The following is a 23910-nucleotide window of genomic DNA, read 5'->3' on the forward strand; positions in this document are numbered from 1 at the left end:
TTGAATAAAACACATATTTGAAGATGTCCTATGAGATAGAGACAGCGGAATTTAAGATTTTCTTTCATGACGTCTCGAAAATTTAAACTTTTTTTATACACCAGCTAAACATTGCTCATACAATGCCTTTTTTTTTCTTAAAATATGGTTTATATTTCAGAAGCAAACGATATTTTAGGAATTATGACTTGTGTCAACTAAAATGCATAAATTTACAATGTTATGAAAACTCATATGTGAATATGTACGTTATGTGGGAAGATATTGATTTGGAAAATGTATTGGAGGTAACCACTTTCCCTTCGATGGGACTCGAACCTATGACCCTACAGTACGCTAGACTGGTGCTTTAACCAACTAAGCTACGAAGGACCTCCGTCGTCCTTCGCAACCTAGCGGCTACTGAACGAGCTCGAAATTCCCAAATTGGACGCATAGTCAAATCACTCGCAATCCATTTCTCAAGCCAATACTTCCACATGTGTACAGTACACGTCCACATCAAAGGAGCGTGAGTATTTAGAATGTCTGGCGGCTATACACATTCTTCATCAGCAACTGTACTGATCAAGTGAGGTTGTGTAAGCTATTTGCCAGTCGGTCGTCAAGCTCAGACCCGACCGCCGAAGGGAAAGTGGTTACCTCCAATACATTTTTCAAATCAATATCTTCCCACATAACGTACATATTCACATATGAGTTTTCATAACATTGTAAATTAACGTCCAAGTCGGGTGGTTTAATCCCCGGAAATAGGCAATTACCTTTGATTGAACTAAAATGCATAAAGTAAAATCTAAGCAAAGCTCCAGGGTCGAAATATAGGCACATACCATTTCGACTAAAGAAGGGGTCACTGACGGCTGTCTGATACCGTTATCTGCATATTTTGAACAATGGATGCATGCTTCTATTGGTTAATTGATTATATTTCATCAAATCAATCACGATATTCAATTCCAAACATGAGCGAAGTTAGGAACACTTTTGCGCGAAATTTGGAACTATCCTATTTTCTTGTGCGAAATAAGGAGCATACAACGGTCTCGGATTCATACTCCATTTTTTTTTAAATTGCAGCAAAATTTGCAAGTAACATTTTTTTGAGAACCTAGAACCCTTCTTCTACGTGACGCAGTAGCAAATGTTTCCAAATGGCCACTACATGTTTTTTAATGAACGTTTTAACTTTGTCAGATCTTAAGTGCGCGAAATTAGGGTACTTCACGGTATAATTTTATCTGTGATATAAATCTTCTGAATTTCAATGGGAATTGTAATAAAATGTATTAGACAGTCTCTGACGAAACGCATTTTTTTTTTAAATAAAAGAAGTACAAATTGAAATAATGATACATTACCTTTTCTTTTTTGCTGAATAACCTTCCTAAACTAGATTTAATACCCTTTTTTTTTTGGGCAGCTACAACAGCTTCCCTAGTAACTGATGTAGGTGTTTGTAATGAGCTAAGCGTATTTATTGCATTGAACTTTTTTAATGATTCCTGGCTACCATGCCTAGAACCGGGCGGAGAGACACCAAAGGAAGCAACGGTACCGCACCTGTGGGATTGAAAAAATATTAATGATGTGCTTGTATTTCTAGTAAAGCGACTTATAGCAACTAATTGGAAGAAAATATAACTTTAAAATTTTGTTAATTATTAATAATAATTCTAAATTTTACTATAGATATTCAAAATATTCATCATATGTAAAAGGACTGCAAAATGATGATATGACAAAAGAGAATCCAATATATTTATGTTTTCACCAGCCCCTACTTCATACATCTCGAAATAATGATGACATCATACATCAATGCCCATAGATACGCCATCTAGTGAATGTACCAGTGCTTCTATAGACACTATATATAGTACATTGAATAACCCTAGCAAAGTCGGTTAACAAAACGATTACAAATTAATATTAAGCTCTGCTGTTGAAAATTTGATGTCAATTATCATTTAATAAAAAACTGATATCGCAACATGTTTTCAATATGCATTCTTCAGTTATCATAATGATAGCAGCTTTACTTCAATTTAAGCTGTCAATTATCTAAAGTGAGTTACTTACGAAGATTAAAAGCTACCTGCAAACAAAATATGCTGTTGTTGTTATGAATTCTTATAAAAATAATCTAATCGAATACTTATTTGATATCAAATTAAGAATATTATGACTTCAAACTTAGTAATAATGTTGATTTCATTCACAGCAAAATTTGTTTTCAGTATGATTCCATAGTGTAAAACATGCTGTGTTAACCGATAATCCATACAAAACGAGATCAACTGGAGTAATCAAATAATTGACATCATGACAGGAAATTTTGATTTCAATTTGATTTCAAATTTTGCTCAGGAAACGAGCTGCGGCCAAAGCAAGTTACGCCAAACGAGCATGACATTACGGATGCAATTCAAGTGTGACGTCATATTCTAGACAAAATATTATTAAAATCTGATTGATGTACGATACGGACAATTTTCAGAGTTATTATGATAGAACAATTTTGGAAAATATATTTTCGGGTCACATTTAAATATTTGGTGGGAAGGCCAGTTAGTGGTTTAGCCCGAATAAAACATTGTTATAAATGTGTTTGTTATTGTAAATGTCTGAATGTAAAGTAAATGTCTGTTTCCACTTTTACAAGTGTTTGAGTGAATTATTTTGTGTTCAGTAGCTTTTGGTTGATGTCTTCAAATTTATTATTTATTTTGTTCGTTTCTTTTACTCCGACTTTAGATTTTTATTTTGTAGATTCAATTATTCATTTACTTATTTATTTATTCTTAGTTTATTTATTCAATTGCTTAATTGTTTATTTATTTTCTTTGTATTTTTTTATTAATAACAATGCGGAAACAAGTGTTAGGGTATTTTAAATTGTTAAGGCTTAGTATGCAGCCAGTGTCGGAGTAAACTTGTAAATTAGTATAGGATATCAACCAAAATATTTTATAGTGTAAGGTTCCTGTTCGTGTTCGTGTATTCATCGTCTCTACTACAACCATGATCTGCTTCGTGGCCGCCATCATCGTCGTCTGAGTATCGCCTACACTGAACTCAAACCTCCGCCTTTTATCAACAGATTTGTCTCTCGTTCTTCATAAAATTCTTCTCTGACAAACATATGGCACACATAAGTAACTGACAAATCATAAAAATTATAAATACAAATTATCCTAAAAGTGTATGAATATTGCTCGATTATCAAATGATGTGTAATCCGATTTTGGGATGATATAAAATCATATTCCAAATTACCCGCAAATTGGATGTCAAATGTTTTGAAGGCGCTCCAATAATGTAAGTCATCCGATTTTTAGCTGACGTTCTGACGCTACAATGTTGCTTGTTGCTGTAATAGCCAGATAGGAAACCCCTGCTGGCAGTAGCATATCCAGAGAGACTCTAATGAAGATTTAGAGATCTGAGCTACTGTGTTTCTTTAGAAGCATCAATTGTAAATAAAGACATGTTATCTGCATGTGAACCGAACTAGACGTGTTTTATTTGTCTCTGCAGAATGTTTCGCTTTTACCCTCAACACGCCTCCATTAGCGTGCATCACCTAAATTCTCCAGATGTTACAGTTGCCAAATGGAAAAACCTCATTATCAATGGCAAAATCAGCAAAGACAGAAGGTAGAGGAGATCGTGGAGATAAAAGTTAAACTATTTTCTTTTCCAGTAAATAGTAAGGTAAGTTCCCTGAAAGTATATTTTACTGACATATTAATATATTATCTGTATTTTTCTACTATCATAGTTTACGAAAAATATTGTGTGAATTATTCAGCATCATGGAGTGTGAATCAAGGTCAACTGTCTCGCCATCAACGACGTCAACCTGGATCTGGATATTACTACCGGAAGGAATGGACGATCCTTTGGTGAACAAAGCTGTTGAAGAATTATTCCGCGTTGAGCACTATATTTCGACCAGCAGTTTGGAAACTACATTCCACGAAATAAATCAAACCTTTAGCCAAGGGCCATTACTTAAGTCCCGAGTTCAATGCAACGGAACACAAACTGCAGTATTCAACCATATTTAACAGTTGCACATCATATTTTCTGCCAAATTCTGCCGCTATCGTCATAGTTTGGCTACATTGCTTAAGGATCTAGATTTTCGTTCCGGAAAAAGTTGGATTAAAACCATGTAATTAAGTAATAAATAAACATTTCATTTCGTTTTGTTTTAATTGAAAATTGGCAAATTGCAAAACCACTGAATATTGTTTTTCTGTTAATTTTCAAATAGGGCAAATGATCCGATAGTCGTGGGTGCTCCTATATTTGCGGTAGTGTTGTTTTCACAAAATCTACGGATTTATCGCAGCAACCCATATAGTCAATCAAACTGTTGTCCTGTCATTAGATGAAATAACGGAAAACGGTTTGGATTTCCCTCAAAATTGGTAAATTATCACTGAAATAAATTATCTTTTTCTTGTCTTTGCTCCAATAGATGCGGTAGTTGCGAGTCCTATATAAAAGCAATGGGATGCGCAACTATAGGAACATGAATTAAAAAATATCGCAACTATTGAAACACTGCACCAATAATTGGAGGTATCATTTTAGGCAACAACGATGGATGGTGCTGCAATTGCGAATCTTTTCTTTTGAAGGATAATTAGTGACTATTCGTTTGCATATTTGAGGTAGGTGAAATGAAGTTTGTACGTTTTCAAGAGTCTTGAGAATGCCCCTGAAACTCGAACTACGCACATCACCCGATCCACCGTCGCCTTTATCAACCGTATCAGTTTATCCGGAAATCCGTCATCGAGTGCTGCCGCCATCTTTGGATCACCTCTCACTCGTTCGTAAGAAGGTTAAAGTTTATGCCCTTAGGAAAGATCCATTAATTACGTAACGCAAATATTGTCCATTTTCAACCCCCCCTCTCCCCTATGTCACACTTTTTGTATGAAGCATCTGAAATTTTGTATGGGTCGTCACACTTCCGGCAACACCCCCCTCCACCCATCTCTAGGCGTTACGTAATGTATGGATGTTTCCTTATACATATGTCAGGCTGTAACACGTGGCTCCTAAGTGAACTGTTCAACTTCTCATAAAACTTTCGTGCGTTATTACGCGCTGCGCAGTTGCTCCGTCTCTTCACGGTCTCAATCTTCCTACTGGTGCATTTTTTTCGAGTTTTTTTTCTGGTCTGCACCCGTTTGTATCGTGCCTCGTTCGCCCTCGTGCTGTGTTGCAGCAACCTCGTCCATGCTGCAATTATTCTCTTGAACTAAATGCTCACATTAGCCGTCATATCGTTACTTTGATTCGAGGGCACCGTGCCTAGTGTGGCGATTGCAGTGCTACCAATGGAGGATTGAATTTCTCTTCAGCCATCTTCAAGTGAAGCTACACCTAGCTGCTCTTCCGTTGAAAGTACCACTGCTAGTTGCTGTGCGTAGTTAGTCTTGGGCTAGTGAACCGTCTAGCAGCCGCCTAATGTTTAGACGACTTCGACACGTGTTGACGTTAGTGGTGTTTTTAGTTTACGTTTCTTGGTTAAATGATTTTCATGTGGCCTTGTGGATATTCTTGCGGGGAAAGAAAGTGCTTCGGACTACCTTTCCGCGAGAGGCTGCGAAGTTTATGCATTGCTGGCCGTTGTCATTCGCTACGGTATGCAGAGTATCCGATCCAATCAGCGGTATATACATTTTCTTTCTTCCTACTTGATTCGAGCCGAACTTTCTTCCGAAGTTTTATCTGTCATACTAATTGATCCGTTGTTTAGCGCATCTTGAGGCGAATCCAGCGCACTACTTCCGAAATTTTGAAAGTTGCCTGTATCTGGAGAAAAATCCAACTTTGGTATAAAAAGCGTTATAAATTTGTTTCGGATGGACAATATAACCAGACTTCCGAATGTTCTTCAGTGCGAATATCACCTTTATGCCGACGATTGTTTATTGTTTATTTGTTTACAACATCAACAGGCTCTGTGTGGCCCCAATGATGGTCTTAAAATATAAAGTACATTTAGAAATCACAATCAATTAAAAAAAGTCGCAGTAGTAAAATTGCTATCTTGGTGTGTTAAAAAAGACAAAAACCTCCGACGTAACATATTACGCGATAAATGGAAGTCAAACAATGTTGCAACTCTGTTGAGTACGCGTTGCAAGCCACCGATTGCCCCATGTAGTCCGTAATTCGTCCTTTGCAGTGGTGGTCTAAGCATTCCGCTATTGCGGAGTGTCCTTGGCCGAACATTCAAATCTATCCTGCTCCAGAATACCTTCGCAGTCGATTCGTCTTTGTAGTATATCGGCAATCGTCATCGCCCGGGTGGTATCTCTCCTAGCACGAAGAAGTTACAGATCGATCAACTGGCATCGGCTCTCATAGCTCGGTAAGCAAAACGGATCCCTCCATGGCAACTTCCGAAGTGCAAATCGCAGGAACCGACGTTGGACCGATTCGATACGTTCGGCGCCATTGTTGAGAAAACAGTAGATGGCTTTCAAGCAATAAATGTCGGAAATTCTTGGCAATCCTAAATATAAGTCCCAATGTCCTAGAAGCTTTATCGACAGCGTACGAGATGTGCTGCTTAAATGTTAGCTCTGAGTCCAGGACTACACCAAGGTCCTTGATGTGATTCGTGCGTTCAAGTGTCGTGTCAAGTAGGTTGTAGTAGAAAATTATCGGTTGTTTCTTTCGAGTGAACGTTATGACGGAGCACTTGGATGGGTTTACGACCATACGGTTTAGAGAACACCAGCTGGCAAAATGAGTGATCTGCCGTTGTAAATTAAGACAGTCAGTAGTAACTAATTTGGAGAAACATTTTCAAATCGTCAGCGTACGACAGTCGAGGGCTTTCGATGACTAGATGGACGTCATTGAAGTAGAGCAGGAATATAAGTGGCCCAAGATGGCTTCCTTGCGGTATTCCAGATGTTGCTTGGAAACTATTCGATTCGCAGTCATCTAAAGTCACCATCAGTTGTCGGCCAGTCCAGTATGAGCGGAACCAGCACAATAAATCACTACCGATGTCGTACCTGTCGAGTTTGGCAACAGCGATAGCATGGTTCAACTTGCCAAATGCGGCGGACAGATCGGTGTAGATAATATCGGTTTGCATCCTTCTGAGCATGCTGTTGGTGATGCACGAAGTAAGGCATAGCAAATTGCTAGTGGTAGAACGACCGGCGGTAAAGCCGTGTTGGTCGGGGCTAAGATGTTTCTTGCAGTGCGAATGTAGTGGTTCCATGACAACGAGTTCGAACAGCTTAGAAACGGCGCTTAATGACGTGATTCCTCGGTAATTGTCTACGTTGCGTTTGCTACCTTTCTTGTGCACCGGGAACATGTGAGCGATTTTCCAGCAAGATGGAAATATTTCACTAGACAGTGCCAAATGAAAATACGATGAAGAGGGTCAACCAAACAAGAAATTTGTTTTTTGAGGAAAGCAGACGGAATACCGTCTACCGGAATACTGGATTATAGGACGACTTGAGTTTTGTTGCGGCCCTAGATATAGCGTCAACGTCGACATCTAACAGATCTATGTCATAGGTCCAGTTGACCAACTAGATTATTTGATGCCAAAGATCAACACCGATCTTAAGGCAATCGAACGCTGGGCAACTACTAACACACTTTGTGAAATGATTCCGAACAACTCCCATCAGCTTGAAAGCACTATAAGATCAATAATTTTGAACACTTTGAACACTAACACTCAGTTAAATTATTGTTTGACGTAGTTCGGCAGTGCCAGCAGCATAAACGACTTTTTGCATATGGTTTGAGCATTCAATCTTCGAAGCGTCATAACTTTTTTCGTGGACGTTCCAACAACGTACCTTCTTCAGCAAACTTTTTCGGCTTCCTTTGGGTTATAGTTCAACGCAATGTGCCACTTGGTTTATGATAAACTGAAACATTTAGAGGAAAAATGCAAAAATATACGTTTTCCCATACTAATTTCCATACAAACTTCAAACGCGATGCGAAAAGTGAGGAAGCAACCAATCGGGCCCAAATTCTGCACAGTTGATTGGGGCGCCGAATGGTTTCGAAGAAAGATCACATTCGTAAAATCAGTGCGCCAAAATAGTCGAAATGTGATACACTACGACAGGATATGTCTTTGGTTGCCATATCAGTACTAATGGCGTAAGCCCACCCACCGCGGCAAGATCACATATCCGACGGGAGGGCTTCTTTCTCATCATCGAAATGGCCTTTTATCCTCAGTTTGCACATCCTTGCGTTGATTGATTGCCATTCAATCATGCGTTGGTGCATCTTGCCCTGCACTATGAAGCCGGTCCCCAGCTCGTTCATGGTGCCACAGCATTGGTAGAAGGTAGCCAGCCGCTCGATGTCCGGTTTTAAACACTTTCTTTCCTGTCTAGCAGATTTCCTGCAGCGCTACGACGTCGAAGTTGCGGGAATGTATTCATCGTAGGTAGATTATCATGTCGCAACCTGTGAAACCTAGGACTTGCGGTTCCATGTTCCAAGCTTCGAATGGTGATCCTTTATTCGTCGTCTAGTTCGTTGCTGATTATATAGAATCGTATTATCTCTTATGTTGTTCGTAATTATTTGATTTACATGCGGCTTATTAGGCCTGCGCAAACATCCTGTATCGTCGGTGGGCCGTCGTGTCAGTTCCGTTTAGTGTACCACCTAACACCAGGACTGGCTTGAGCGCTTAGAGTGGCACACGGTCGCTTTAGCGGAGCTTGCTTTCGGACACATGCAGCTTTTCATAGAAGTTAAACCCCAACCACATACTGGCAGGCACCACAGCTCGCAGTTGGCCTGGACCAAATAGAATCTGTATTCGAAAAAGTTGAAACACGAGTGATAACTTCGTTCTTTTCAATAACATAATTTGTGGTAATTCTAGTAATTTTCATTCCATGTAATACATAGAGTTATACTTTTGTTCAATAGAAACATATTCAATATTCAGTAATCTTCTTCTTCTTCTTCTTATTGGCATTACATCCCCACACTGGGACAGAACCGCCTCGCAGCTTAGTGTTCACTTAAGCCCTTCCACAGTTATTAACTGCGAGGTTTCTAAGCCAAGTTACCATTTTTGCATTCGTATATCATTCGTATATCACGATGATACTTTTATGCTCAGGGAAATCGAGACAATTTCCAATCCGAAAATTGCCTACACCGCCACCGGGAATCGAACCCAGCCACCCTCAGCATGGTCTTGCTTTGTAGCCGCGCGTCTTACCGCATGGCTAAGAGCATCATTACCACCCGCGCAGCGCTTTCATTTTAGTTTCGTAACTCGTTTCCGTATCGGTCACTATTTTCGGCTCTCAATTTGGTTGCTGTATTCCGTACCGGCGACGTTTGACAGTTGACAGTTCATCAAATAGCAGCGCTCCTATCGCGCTACCAAATTTGGGCACCTGTCAGTCGCGCTACTGTTATAGCAGCGCGTTTAGAAGCGACCGGCAAAGTGTCAAGTAATGATACTGCGCTGCCAAACGGCTTAAACTCACCACCGGTAAACTTGCTCTAAGGACGGCCCAATATTCAGTAATGTGTTTGTTAAAACTCTGAGAAATTTTGTTACAATTTTTGTTGTTTAAATCACGTTTGTCCATTGTCTATTTATATAGAATTATAGAGTTGCGCAATAAGTGAAGCCAAATCTAAACGAAATCTACATATTGAACTGTCAAACCGTCTGCGTATCGAGCCAAGTAAACAAAATGCTTGGTACTTCTTCTTCTTCTTCTTATTGGCATTACATCCCCACAATGGGACAGAGCCGCCTCGCAGCTTAGTGTTCCTTAAGCACTTCCACAGTTATTAACTGCGAGGTTTCTACGCCAAGTTACCATTTTTGCATTCGTATATCATGAGGCTAACACGATGATACATTTATGCCCAGGGAAGTCGAGACAATTTCCAATCCGAAAATGGTCTAGACCGGCACCGGGAATCGAACCCAACCACCCTCAGCATGGTCTTGCTTTGTAGCCGCGCGTCTTACCGCACGGCTAAGGAGGGCCCCCTTGGTACTTAGCAAATTAATATTGGATTTGTTTTGAGTAAAACACTTCAATACATCCCCAATAGAGTAGCAATCAGAGTCTGTCTTGTTTGCACTCTGTAGGAAGCCTGGTTATCAACCTAAGAGCTTTAGAAGTGAACACTCTCGTGAAGTCACTTGGATGGTTGTACAAAAATTCAAGTGCCAACAGAATAACATGAGCATCATTCAGAATCAGTGTAAGCAGATCCTCTTGTGTGTAGTTTATAACTGCTACTGAAGTTGCATTTCTCATTTTATATCTTTGACAGTTGTAAAATCTGTAAATCGAGAAAAAAAAGTATAACTAGAACTGTAACATTACTAAAGAATCATTCTTATCAGAATCCGAGAAGAATTCTCATTGGAATCTCTATAGAATTCCTTTCAGAATCATCTAAGTATTCCAACTGGCATTCAAAAAAATTCATACTGGATTCCTTTCGGTATCGCCCCCGGTGATTTTCGGAGTACGGTGGATGCAGAACTTAGTATCGTGGGGTGTCAAAAATTCACCGGGGAGATCGAGTTGAACTCCGCGGTGCACCAGTAATTTCAAAAGTATAGTTGAGTCTTCTACCAAACATGCTCTAGATCTATAATAAGTTTCCCGGAATGATGAATTATTATAAAATTATGGTGCCACTCAACACGCATATAATTATATCAATGTTTAGATCGTAAAACGATGTACGACGCCATTTCTAAATCCAAGATGGCGGCCATATAGACCAATTATTTTACCTGAAGCCATACAATATGGGTGTCTATTAGGGTGGTTCAAAAAATCGATTTTGCTCCACAGCGCTCATCTGATTCTGCATCATGTTCTGAGTGTCCTCTGAAAATTTGAGCTCATTTGAATTAAAACTGATTTAGCACAATGCGTTTCAATTTTGCATGCAAATTAGTATGGTGAAATTTATTTTTTCATTATACCGATAAGGACGCTTTCCCATAAGGCGCAGGTTAAAAGAAAACCTATATAGCTAAAAGGAATACTCAAAAGCTTTCACCCAACGAAAACCGCATGTTGATTAATTTCCTCAATAATTAGTAATCGATTTTAATACAGGTTGCGAATCTTTAGTCATGATCGTTAAACTTCTTTCACTGAAACGTGCAGTGCTACATAGTATCCTGAATTTGTGTGTGCTATCTTTCTCGCCACGAGCAGCAATGTTGCCTGTTGAAGAGTTGCGCAATTAGCTCCAAAAAATTACGGTTTAGATTAAATTCTATTACTAATTATTGGAACGATTAATTAAGATGCAGTTTTCACTGGGTGAAAGCTCTTGAGTATTCCTTTTAGCCATATAGGTTTTCTTTTAACCTGCGCTTAATGGGAAGCGTCATTATCGATATAATGAAAAAATAAATTTCCCCATACTAATTTGCATGCAAACTTGAAACGGCTTGTGCTAAATCAGTTTTAATCCAAATGAGCTCAAATTTTCAGAGGACACTCAGAACATGATGAAGAATCAGATAAGCGCTGTGGAGCAAAATCGATTTTTTGAACCACCCTAGTGTCTATTGATAGAGCTTGATGAGCAGAACTCGAAAATCGATGTCCGACGCTATTTTGAAATACAAGATGGCGGCTATATGACCACTTATTTAACCTGAAACCATGCAATACGGATGTTTATCTATCGGGTTTGAAGGGTACACTCGAAAATCAATTTTTGACGCCATTTTAAAACTCCAAGATGGCAGACCGAAATGCAAGATGGTGCCTATATGGACCAATTATTTGACCTGAAACCATGAAATATGACTGTCTATCGATCGGACTTGATGAGTAGAATTCGAAAATCGATGTCCGACGCCGTTTTTAAATCCAAGATGGCGGACCGAAATTCAAGATGGCGGCCATATGGACCAATTATTTGGCCTGAAACCAATGCCTAGCCTGAAATCAATACTAGCCCCAATGCCTAGAGGGGGGGCTATATACAGTGACCTGCATAATAAAAGGCCCACTTGCCGTTTTTCATACAAAATGGTCAACTTTGGAGATGTAGATCTCGATTGCGTGTGAACCAATTTAACTAAAAACTTGACCAGAGCTCAGATATAACTTGAATTTGACCACACCTAAGTTTCGACCATATTGATTCATAGGGTAAAAAATTATCGCAGTAATACCAAAACGATTTTTTTGGCAAAAAATAGGTTTTATAATATCTTGAAAACTACAACTCTTAGTGTACAAACAAGTATAATCCGCAAACTTTTTTTTATTGCTAAAATACGCTCTTCTTCTTCTTCTTCTTGGCATTACATCCCCACACTGGGACAGAGCCGCCTTGCAGCTTAGTGTTCATTAAGCACTTCCACAGTTATTAACTGCGATGTTTCTAAGCCAAGTTACCATTTTTGCATTCGTATATCATGAGGCTAACACGATGATACTTTTATGCCCAGGGAAGTCGAGACAATTTCCAATCCGAAAATTGTCTAGACCGGCACCGGGAATCGAACCCAGCCACCCTCAGCATGGTCTTGCTTTGTAGCCTCGCGTCTTACCGCACGGCTAAGGAGGGCCCCGTTGCTAAAATACGCGTTTTTGCTGAATAAGTCATCAGTTTACAACCTATAGAATTCAAGATATTTAAAAAATATTTTTTTGTAAAAAAAATCATTTTGGTATTACCGCAATATTTTTTTACCCTATGAATCAATATGGTCGAAACTCAGGTGTGGTAATTCATGTTATATCTGAGCTCTGGTCAAATTTTCAGCAAAATTGGTTCACACGCAATAGAGATCTAGATCTCCAAAGTTGACCATTTTGTATGAAAAACGGCGAATGGGCTTTTTATTATGCCGGTCACTGTAGCCCTTTCATCTATTTTCTCTATTTTGAGCTTTTTTTTTAAATTTCCGAGCATTTTCCCCCTATAGTGGTATCTTGTGTAATTCAAATCTGGAAGGGGTTCCCTAGTTCAAGTTGACGTTTCCACCAAGCAGGGTGCTGGGGAATTAAATAATCACACCGCTGTGGGAGATAGAATATCCTCTCTTCATTTTGGGTAATAAGGTAGGGACCCAATGTTTTTAGACCTACTGTATGGGAGTGCTAATTAGATTCGGGTGTTTGAGCCTTAACAAACCCGCCTTGTGAAGAGTCTCTAGCCGAGTGCTCAAACAGCAACAGCAGCCTCTCCAAAACGAGAGTAGCGCTTAAGCTGCTGATTGTCGAAAGCCCAAACCATTTCGTTTCAATATCAATTAGATATTGCCTTTTCATAATTAACACCAAGTGCAATTTCACTGGCACATAGGAATCTTTCTCAGAAATGATGCCTGAAACCATGCAATATGGGTGTCTATCGATCGGTAGTAGGGAAAGCACCTGTCTAGCGTACTTGGGTCGTGGGATCAAAACCCACTGAAGGGGCTGTTACCCTTCAATACCTTTTCCCGAGCTAAATCTATCACATGTTGTGCATACACACAAAGAACAAACATGGTTTAATAGAATGTGATGCACTTTCCTGTTGAAAAGTGCTTTATTTTCCTTAAATTAAAAGTAAAAATATTTTCATTCAAAATTACTTTTTCATTTAAAAGTTGTGTTTCTCCTATTCCAAATAAAATATTAAAAGTTCTTTCTATCGGCCTAAAAGTTGTTGAACTTTTAAAACATACCCGCGATAAAGCATAGACAAAAAGAAAAAGATAATACCTCTGCTCTCTTTTTCTCTCATTGTTTACTAAGGACAGTAATGAAAACAGCAGCGGTAGGAGCCGAACTACTGGCAATTTTGCACTGAAGGTAAGTCATTTTATATTCTTTCATTCGTAAACGTATCAGTATATGCTCTAATTTCTCTTTTCAATAAAAACAAATTTCCATTCCCGGTGCATACATTGCGTAAAATAAATGAAATTGGGTGATGCTTCTGGTTGAAATTAGAGCATATCATGGTTAAGATATACCAGGGGCGTCTCGTGGACTTATGCTACACCTGTTCTACCATCCTGATAAAAAATATTCATCAATCTTTGTGGCTTCGGTTGAAAGTTGTGCATTCAATCTAATCTTCTTCTTCTTCTTATTGGCATTACATTCCCACACTGGGACAAAGCCGCCTCGCAGCTTAGTGTTCATTAAGCACTTCCCCAGTTATTAACTGCGAGGTTTCTAAGCCAGGTTACCATTTTTGCATTCGTATATCATGAGGCTAGCACGATGATACTTTTATGCCCAAGGAAGTCGAGACAATTTCCAATCCGAAAATTGCCTAGGGAATCGAACCCGCCACCCTCAGCATGGTTTTGCTTTGTAGCCGCGCGTCTTACCGCACGGCTAAGGAGGATATTACAACCTTTTCTTGTACAACTTAACCAAATATTAGAAAAACATTTAAATAGAAATGATTTACAAAACAATAAATAGCTTATTAATCTCTTTTTTGCCCCGTAAAGCTGGTAGATCACTTTTACTTAGTGTTTTACGGTGTAAGATCTTCCAAACCGAGCCCTAGCTTAATCCATTCTTCAAGCTAGGGCACTAAGTTGTGGTATTTCAAGGATTTATCGTATTTAGTCCTCTCTACCAATTGCAGTTTTGAATTAAAACAAAATTAACTTTACCCTGCACATGGTTGCAAGACTCAAATTCCTCTCGTTTGAGGCTAAATTGTATGCAGCGGAAACATATTTTCTAGCAATTAGTTATAAAACCAGGGCCCATCGACCTAGGCTGAACTAACTGCTGGAAAAAGTTCGAGTTAAGGTTCTATGGATGTACTAACTCTTCATGAGGAACACACGGAAATTCTTGTTATTGAACAACTTCTCTAGATTGAAATGGTCTTGTAGATAGGACTAAATCCCGGGTTTTCAAATTTAGTGAAAACTATACCTTTTTCTCTATGTTGATTGATTTTCAGTATTCGTAAAAAAGCATTATTTAATGTATCTTTTGAAAACGCAAACATTAATTTAATATTGTTCTTGATGCATTGCATATTCATCAGGAGAAAAAAGAAAAACAAACTGTTTCCAATCATCGGAGTATGAACGAAAGCGTGCGCGGTGCGCCTTTCGACAAAGCACAGCCCGACACTTCGACCGAGTCTAACCGAAGGTGCGTCGCGTCGTTGATTGTTCTCGTAGCGCGTCGAACGGGTTTGACTCCTGCGCGCATAGCAGAATTTGCATCTAAACGTGCTTGCTTCGCATGCGAAAGAGGATGATGTGAGGAAAAGGAGAAAGCTGGCAACGCTCACGCTGGTTCTCTGCGCGCGGAGAACGAGTGAGCATACCAAGGAGGAAATTATTTCAAATAATTTGTCATGGTGCAAAACTTTAAATTTGACCTCTGGCAGCGCTGCTGTTGGTTCTTCATTATGGATCGCACGACTGGCAAAAGCTTTCTATGTGATGGGGTGTGGTGTATCGGAGAAACACACATTTAGCTGCAATTTGACTGTACGCCAAGCATGTGGCGTTAACTTGATTTGCCTACGAAATATTTTGTTTCGTTAGATATTAAACCATCATTGGAAATATTACGTGAAACTTTGTTCGCCCTAATGATTAATTGCTAGAAAATTAATTGTAAGTACACACTTAACTCATTTCACCGTATTCGGTAAATTTTACCGAAATCTCAACAGCAGAGAACTGTTCGGTAATTTATTTTACAGATTTTTTGTAATTTTTTCCATTGCTCAACTGTCAAAATCACCGAAAATCAGTTAAATTATTTACCGAACAGTTCTGCTGTTGAGATTTCGGTAAAATTTTACCGAATTCGGCGATTTATTTTAAGTGTGTAGGTACATTAAGTTTCTTACTTCTGAACTAAAAATAGTTACCTGTTCCATGAACAGGTAGAACGTATGGACGAGGCGCCTCTGAGATATACGAGACCTCAAATTCATTTTTTACAGATGTTCCGGCACCTAGAACCATGGCGCAATGTCTAGATTCCTACACGATGAACACCCCGACGAGTGTCTCTGCTGTTCGGAATAAGAGGACACTCTGTTTTGAGACCAAACTGTGATTGCTTTAATTATAATATACCTAATAAAATAATGTAAAAACAAGCAAAAACAATTTATTCAAAAGAAAAACAAGAAAAGAGGGTAAGGAGAAGAAATCTTTTTCGGGAAACTGATTTTAGAATGAAAATATTCTACTATACTTTCCATAATGTGACCATTTTTATTTGACAGTTCCACAGTTTTTTTTTTTTTTTGAATGTATAAAACTTTTATTTTCAGAGCAGCATGCCCTTTCAAACCATAGGCAAATTAAAAGTTTGCGTACTTTTGCTTTGAACACAAGCAACTCTCTACCAAAAAGAACCAACGAAACTTTTTATTTTAACCAACGATTTTTTTTAATTTGATTTTTCTTTCTGTGTATGCATAATCGAGTTTCAGACATAGTAATTAATTTCCACTCCGGGTGGCTTAATACCCGGCATATAGGCAATAAACTTTGAATGTACTGAACTCGAGTGGCGATCTCTCTTCGCTTATGTAGTCGGGTCGGGATCTGACGACCAACTGGCACAACCTCACACAACCCTACTTCATTGAGTGCAGTTGCTGATGAAGCAAGTGTGTAGGAGCCGGACAATACTAAATACTCATCCTACTTGGTCGGCATGTGTACAAAAATATATATGAGAGAGTTAGTTCTGAAAATGTATTGCGAGAGTTTGGCTGGTGACCCGGTGCTGGGAATTTGGTTTCATCAGTACCCGCTAACAGGGTTGCCACATTTAAATCTGTATTTTTTCTTCAGAAAATCTTTATATCTGTATCTCAAGTCAAAAAATCTGTATTGCAAATCTGTATCAATCTGAACCAATTCAAAATCGTTTTTAATAAAGATTTTTAGTAAAGATAAAGTCCGGAGATACTATGCGGAACTACAAGTCAGACATGTCAATATTTAGCATTTTTTTTTGCACATTTTTTTCCAAGGATTCCGAATAAAGTAATACAATGTTTGCTTTTTCAAGGTATGATATTTGATCATTTACGAATAACATATGGCAAGTATCCATTATAGCCATATATGCACAACAACTTTATTGAACTCATATTCAGCCGCACTGAAACGGAACACTAATAAACTGTTTCAAAGCATTTTAGATATGATCATTGATGGTTAGACCTGATTCGTTAAGGTCACTCCTGACGGAATCCAAGTTCCAAAGTGCTCGCGTTTTCGGGGACACAACACTCGATTCAGAGGCGGCGCACAACTGTCATTTTTGTTGATTTAGCTTTGCTGCATCGCAAGCGTGAAATAATAAAAATGATAGTTGTGCGTTGCTTCCGTATCGAGTGGTGTGCCCCCGAAAACGCGAGCACTTTTAATCTTGGATTGCGTCGGGAGTGACCTTAAAGAATTAAACTTGAGAATTAGTATTATTATGAAAGCGTTTTCTGCGACCACATGTATTAAAATATAATCTGAACATTTTCCGGAACATAATCTGATCGAGTTTCAACATCATTGATCTGCATAAATTGCCAATTATGAACAAAACGTACCAGGCAGACGCGCGGCTATAAAGCAAGACCATGCTGAGGGTGGCTGGGTTCGATTTCCGGTGCCAGTCTAGGCAATTTTCGGCTTGAAAATTATCTCGACTTCCCTGGGCATAAAAGTATCATCGTGTTAGCCTCATGATATACAAATGCAAAAATGGTAACTTGGCTTAGAAACCTCGCAGTTAATAACTGTGGAAGTGCTTAATGAACACTAAGTTGCGAGGCGGCTCTGTCCCAGTGTGGGGATGTAATGCCAATAAGAACAAGAAGAACGTACCAGAGACCACATGTTCTGTATTTTAAATTGAGATTTAGTTAATCTCAGAATGGAGTTTAATAAGATCATAAAAGTAATTTACCAAAATTTCAGTATCAAAATGCTCAAGAAATCTGTAAAATCTCTAAATTTTCCAAAAATCTGTATATCTGTAAATACAGATTCTTGGTCACAGCCTTACCTCAAAAATCTGTAAAATACAGAAAAATCTGTATATGTGGCAACCCTGCCCGCTAAGCTGCGGAGTACGATAGAGGTCCTTCGTGGCTTTGGAGGGAAAGTTCCTATAGCGTACTGGGGTCGTGGGATCAAAGCCTACCGAAGGGGCGGTTACCCTCCAATACCTTTTCCGAACTAAATCTATCACATGTTGTGCATATGCATAATCGAGTTTCAGACATAGTAATTAATTTCCACTCCGGGTGGTTTAATACCCGGCATATAGGCAATTAACTAAATGTTTGACGCTATTTTGAAATCCAAGATAACAGATCAAAAATGAAAATTGGGATAATGTGGACCAATTATTTGACCTGACATCATCCAAAACAAGTGTCTATCGATCGTGTTTTATGAGTAAAACTCGAAAATCGATGCCTCAAACCAATTAGATATCCAAGATGGCGAGCCAAAATTCAAAATGGTAGCCATATGGACCAACTATTTGACCAGAAACCATGCAATATGGGTGTCTATCGATCGGACTTGATGAGTAGAGCTTGAAAATCGATGTTCAACGCCATTTTGAAATCCAAGATAGCGGGCCGAAATTCGAGATTATAGTCATATAACAATTGACCATGTTGCCTAATATGTTTCATCACGCTGACTTAAACTTCAAAAGTGTACTTTTTCTGGTAAGTTCAATCAGCTTTTGCTTCATTATCAATTCCTTATCTCTATCTTGAGTTATATTTCTTGTCCAAAATACGACAGTTAATACGACAATTACATACCACAATTATGCAGCAATTGTACTCACCTAACCGACGTAACCACAACTATAACTAGTACGGAGATGATTTCTAGCTTAAAAAGTACGGAAAATGTCGTAGGAAAATGCAAACGTAACTACTAAATCACTTGTTATACATACAAGACAAAACTAGAAATATTTTTATGGAACTGTTCTACAGAAACTTGAAGTATTGTTCCTTGTCCTAGAGCGGCCAAGAACGCCTTTTGACATTTCTATATTGCAGATTTACTTGGTATTTCAATGTAAAATTATTCCAAAATTTCATTTAAAATTTGTAAAGAAATTCTTTTTTTTAACTACAGTCAAACCTCCATATATTGAAGAGACCATAGGCTCATGGAAATATCGAGATTAGGAATACAAAATCTTCGGGAAGCTCTTTGGAGGAACCATCACAGTAACTTAATTTTTTTTTTTCATATTCCATGAGTTGATATCGAGTCATAAAACATCGAGTCATGCAGGTGTAATTGTAATTATAAACTTTCTTAGAAAACACTTTTCATTTCATAATAAACTATTTTCGAAATTTCTTCGAGGACTCCCCCTGAAAGTCCGTTGGAAAATCCATCCAAAATTCCTTCGATAATTTGTCCAAAAATTCAGCATGAATTTAAAATAGGAATTTAAAATAGATCTCAGTATTATATTTTGGATAAGTTTTAAACAAAGAAGATTGAGAGCTCTTCTAGAGCTAACTAAATTGATCCTTGATCTGAATGAAACTCATTATCGCGCGATACTAATATGCATTTCGCCTCATGGAGGCCTGATTTTGTAAAACTATCTCTTACAACTAAAATTTTCTTAATTAAAATTATCTTGTTTAATACCATACAAATAAGTGATATTCATATGGTAGTAAATTTGAGAATGTGCACACATACGACTTTTTCGACCAATTCGGCCGAACCGCATTTTCGATCGACACATTCCATTGAAGGAACCTAATAATTTTCCCAACAATATTGTTTGGAAGGAATGGTTGTTCGGCAAAAAAAAAACATTTGGCTTTGAAAATTTACTTTCTGCAAAACAACTATTGTTGCCAATCGCAATTTTCTGCTAAATTACCTATTTGGCTAAACTCCTTATATGGCAAAATGACCAATCCACCCGAACGACAATTTAGGACTAATAACCATTGGCTTTAGCCCCACCTAGGATTTGATTAGCACCCCCTAGAATTTTTTGCTACTTTGCATAAGTACAGTAAGAATTTTATATAGTTTTTTTTTAATTTCGAAGAATTGTAATATCACAGACAAACAGACATAACACTCGTCAACTTTCCATCGTTCACTGATTTGCTGGTCAATTCAAATAATCATCAGTTGGCCAATCGATCACTCGTGGCGCGCACATCGTTTTTTCATGAGTTTGACGTTTGCTCACTACCGCCATCTGGTTCGTGATTTGCCCAACTAATCGAAATCAACAGATGTCGTTAGTGTTTGAACGACTATGAATTTGATGAAGAAATGTTCAATGTGTTATGTCTGTTTGTCTGTGGTAATATCTTGCAATAATAATGCTAAATACGAAGGATTTTACGTTCCTTTGATTCTCAAACCCAGTAAGTTGGACTAGGAACAATGAATGCATGCTGATTCAATGCTGGTTGAATAATTAATAGTAACAATCTATCAGAACAAACACAACTTCTGAGATTTTGAGATTGAGAGGACAATTTAAATAAAATGCCAACTACAGTTAAACGCAGGGAATCATTTTTTCTTGGATACGCATGCGAAACAAGCGACAAAAGAGAGCTAACGACAAAGCTTTGTTTTTGTCGGAGATAAAAATGACAAAGATCCGAAAAATTTTGTCAGCAACAAAAAAGAAGACAATTTTGTTGTTGACTTTTCATCCCGTTATTTTGCACTATCTCTACAGCAAATTTCGGTTTTATGCTATCGTAGTTCCTGCTTCTAGGGAAATATTCGAGAATGTAACTCTGATTATAAAAATAGCATCGTATTCCCGGAAATATCAGAGCATGTAAGGCAAATTATTCTTGTCATATTGTGTTCGGGCTCTGATAAAGGTTTGTTGCGAAGTGCATTTGTCAGTAACAAACCCGGTTGATGACAAAGGGTATATTGTTGGGCGTTGCTCAAATATTGATTCCCTGGTTAGACGCAACCCGGGTAGATGTGAATAACAAACAAATAACATAATAATAACAAATTTTGCTGAGATATCAGGCTTTTTTATTCCTACGCTATTCATGAATAACATAAAATAGCATCCTAACAACAAATTTTGAAATAATAGTGAAATTTGTTATTTATATGTTATTATAGGGAAGAGCAGAGCAATCACATAAAGAACATATTATGCAATCATCACAAAGTTTGTTATTCATATATCATTTGCATTTTCAACACATCAATAATAACTGATTTTGATATTTTGGACTCGTGGAGGACCGTCTATAGTGGGGAGCAGATGGCGGACGGTACGTGGAGAAGGCGAATGAACCACGAGTTGCATGAGCTGCTGGGTAAACCATCCATCGTTCACACCGCGAAAATCGGACGACAGCGGTGGACCGGGCACGTAGCCAAAATGTTGGGCAGTAACCCGGTGAAAATAGTTCTCGACAACCATCCGACGAGCACAAGAAGGCGAGGTGCGCAGCGGGCAAGGTGGATCGATTAGGCGGAAGATGACTTGCGGACCTTCCGTAGACTGCGTGATCCGCGACGTGTAGCCATGGACCGAGCCGAATGGAGAAGACTCTCATGTACTGCACAGGCCACTTCGGCCTTAGTCTGAATAAATAAATAAATAAATAATCAAACAAACCAACATCAGATTTTGCGATTCTTTTATTCATATTTAATTGGTAAAATTTGTTATTCTTTTGTTATTTTCTTCTACCCGTGTAAGATAACTTAATGAGGTAGTAAAATGTTTGAGAATTTTCGAAAAGAAGCTCAAAATAAAAGATATTTTAGTTACTAGATAAAGATTGTCGCTTCGGTTCCCTTTGTTCTGTTGTCCGGAACATGTTGGGTACTAAGCTGTCAAATCGTATGGATTTTCCTTCTTTGACATTTAGCTCCCCTATCCTCGCCAGCAAAAGATGTTCCGGACAGCGACGACACCGACAATCTTTATCTAGTAACTAAAATATCTTTTCTCAAAATTGAGAAAATATATGAAGGGGCTAAATAGCCGCGCCCCCTAAGCATCGGGGCTAGTTATGCCAATGTGAAAAACGAAAATATGACCTTCCGGTGCTAATTCAAATGCCAAAATGCTGTGATGTCGATGAAACTGAATTTTTTGAAGCTGATGAAGTGATCTACTTTTGTTTTAAACAAAATATAACTTGAGTTTGACGTGACATTTAGGAAATTCAAATATTCCTCTATTATGCAACGTTTTGACAGGGCAAGTGAATTGAACAACTCAGTTGAATTCAATTGACTTGCCAAAAGTTGAACATGTTCAACTTTCTTTTTGTTCAAGTGAATTGAATTAAGGTGTTTACACGTTCAATTCGCGTTCGATTCAAGCGACTTGCTTAATTCACTTGCCTTGTCTAAACGTAGCGTTAGTTGCATTTACTTAGTCAAAACTAGGGATCCTACATTCAGAGATATGCGAAAGCGGCCATCTTGAGCCAATCGAGCATTGAGAACTGTCAAAATCTGAGCCAAATGAACATCGTTATTATTGCAGATCGAAAGGTATTGCGATTTTGCCGAAACAGATTTTATGAAAAGTTTTATCGAATAAACAATTTGTTTTGCTTTCGTGAGTAAAAGTAGTCTAGTTTATGCCTTATGTCGTGTTCATTCGTATTGCTCTTTAATTTTAGCGAAAATGCACTGCTAGAGGATAGACAAAATAATCAAAAAGTGTCTTCGAATGTAAAGTCATGTGCAAGCCTAAACATTTTTCACTGCGGCAAGTGCTGGCAGCGTTTGTTTACGAAAGTAACAGCGTTGCTAAATCGTCTGCAAAAGTATTCGCACATCTCTTAATATAGGATCCCTAGTCAAAACTATAAAATCGTTTAGATGAAGTAAAATCAATACAAAATGATATAACAGTGATATAAAGGTTTTGCTATCTACTGTTCGGATAATTTGTTTCGGAATTTCAGCAAATTCGGGGTTGTTTTCATAACTAACATTTAATTTAATTAGGTTTAGACGAGAGAAGAAACTAGGATAGCAGAGAAATAGAAGTATGTAAAACAATATTTTGTTATTTTGTCTTCTTGATCAAATCTAAAGCGAGTTTGTCATTTATCCATCAAGATAACACCGACAAGGTGGGTTGAATTTTGATTCACTGTGAGGAATGCAAACTAATAAACGTCATCAATTAATTTGGAAATGGAATACACAGTGATTCACTATTTCAAATAGATCTACATTCAGGGTGCCAGCCCGGGTAGAGGTGAATAACAAACTAATAACATAATAATAACAAATTTTGCGTGATAACAGGTTTGCTTATTCCTATGTTATTCATGAATAACATAAAATAACATCCTAACAACAAATTTTGTTGAAATAGCAAAATTTGTTATTTTTTATGTTATTGGAAAAAAGAGCAGAAGAACAAACGAAGAACAGATTATGTAATCATAAAAAGTTTGTTATTCATTTATCATTTGCATTTTCAACATTTCAACACACTAACATCAGATTTTGCTATTCTGTTATTCATATACCGTGACCTGCCCTAATTCCGCGCATCGCCTAATACCGTGGTTTTCCTCAAAAATCAGAACCTGGCTATCATGGACATCGTATTATTTGATGAAATGTTCAAACATATTACATTCAAACATTTCACCAAATAATGTGATGTCCATGATAGCCAGGATCTGATTTTTTATGAAAACCACGGTATTAGGCGATGCGCGGAATTAGGGCAGGTCACGGTATTAATGGTAAAATTTGTTATTCTTTTGCTATTTTCTTCTACCCGGGAGTCAGGTTAATTTGTACCAGGGAACTAGAAGCTTATAAATATTTAAAAAAAAACCTCAATGGACTTGAAAAACACATAAAAATCG

The 23910-nt window shown here is 38.0% G+C and overlaps 2 protein-coding genes across 4 annotated transcripts in view; one reads left to right on the top strand and one right to left on the bottom strand.

The window, feature by feature from the left end:
• Positions 1-4188, top strand: part of LOC134211782 (transmembrane and coiled-coil domains protein 2) — a 215795-nt gene extending 211607 nt beyond the window's left edge. The window contains exons 11-12 of the transcript XR_009979097.1: positions 3541-3717; positions 3785-4188. The gene's annotated coding sequence lies outside the window, so the exon portion shown is untranslated. The remainder of the gene's footprint in view (positions 1-3540; positions 3718-3784) is intronic.
• Positions 1-23910, bottom strand: part of LOC134211781 (liprin-alpha-1) — a 166786-nt gene that overhangs the window by 47561 nt on the left and 95315 nt on the right. For all 3 annotated transcript variants that reach the window (XM_062688998.1, XM_062689001.1, XM_062689000.1), the window contains one exon: positions 1362-1563. In XM_062688998.1, the coding sequence (XP_062544982.1) occupies positions 1362-1563 (202 nt within the window). The remainder of the gene's footprint in view (positions 1-1361; positions 1564-23910) is intronic.

The sequence above is a fragment of the Armigeres subalbatus genome, chromosome 2 (assembly GCF_024139115.2).
Source record: "Armigeres subalbatus isolate Guangzhou_Male chromosome 2, GZ_Asu_2, whole genome shotgun sequence".
Classification (NCBI taxonomy): domain Eukaryota; kingdom Metazoa; phylum Arthropoda; class Insecta; order Diptera; family Culicidae; genus Armigeres; species Armigeres subalbatus.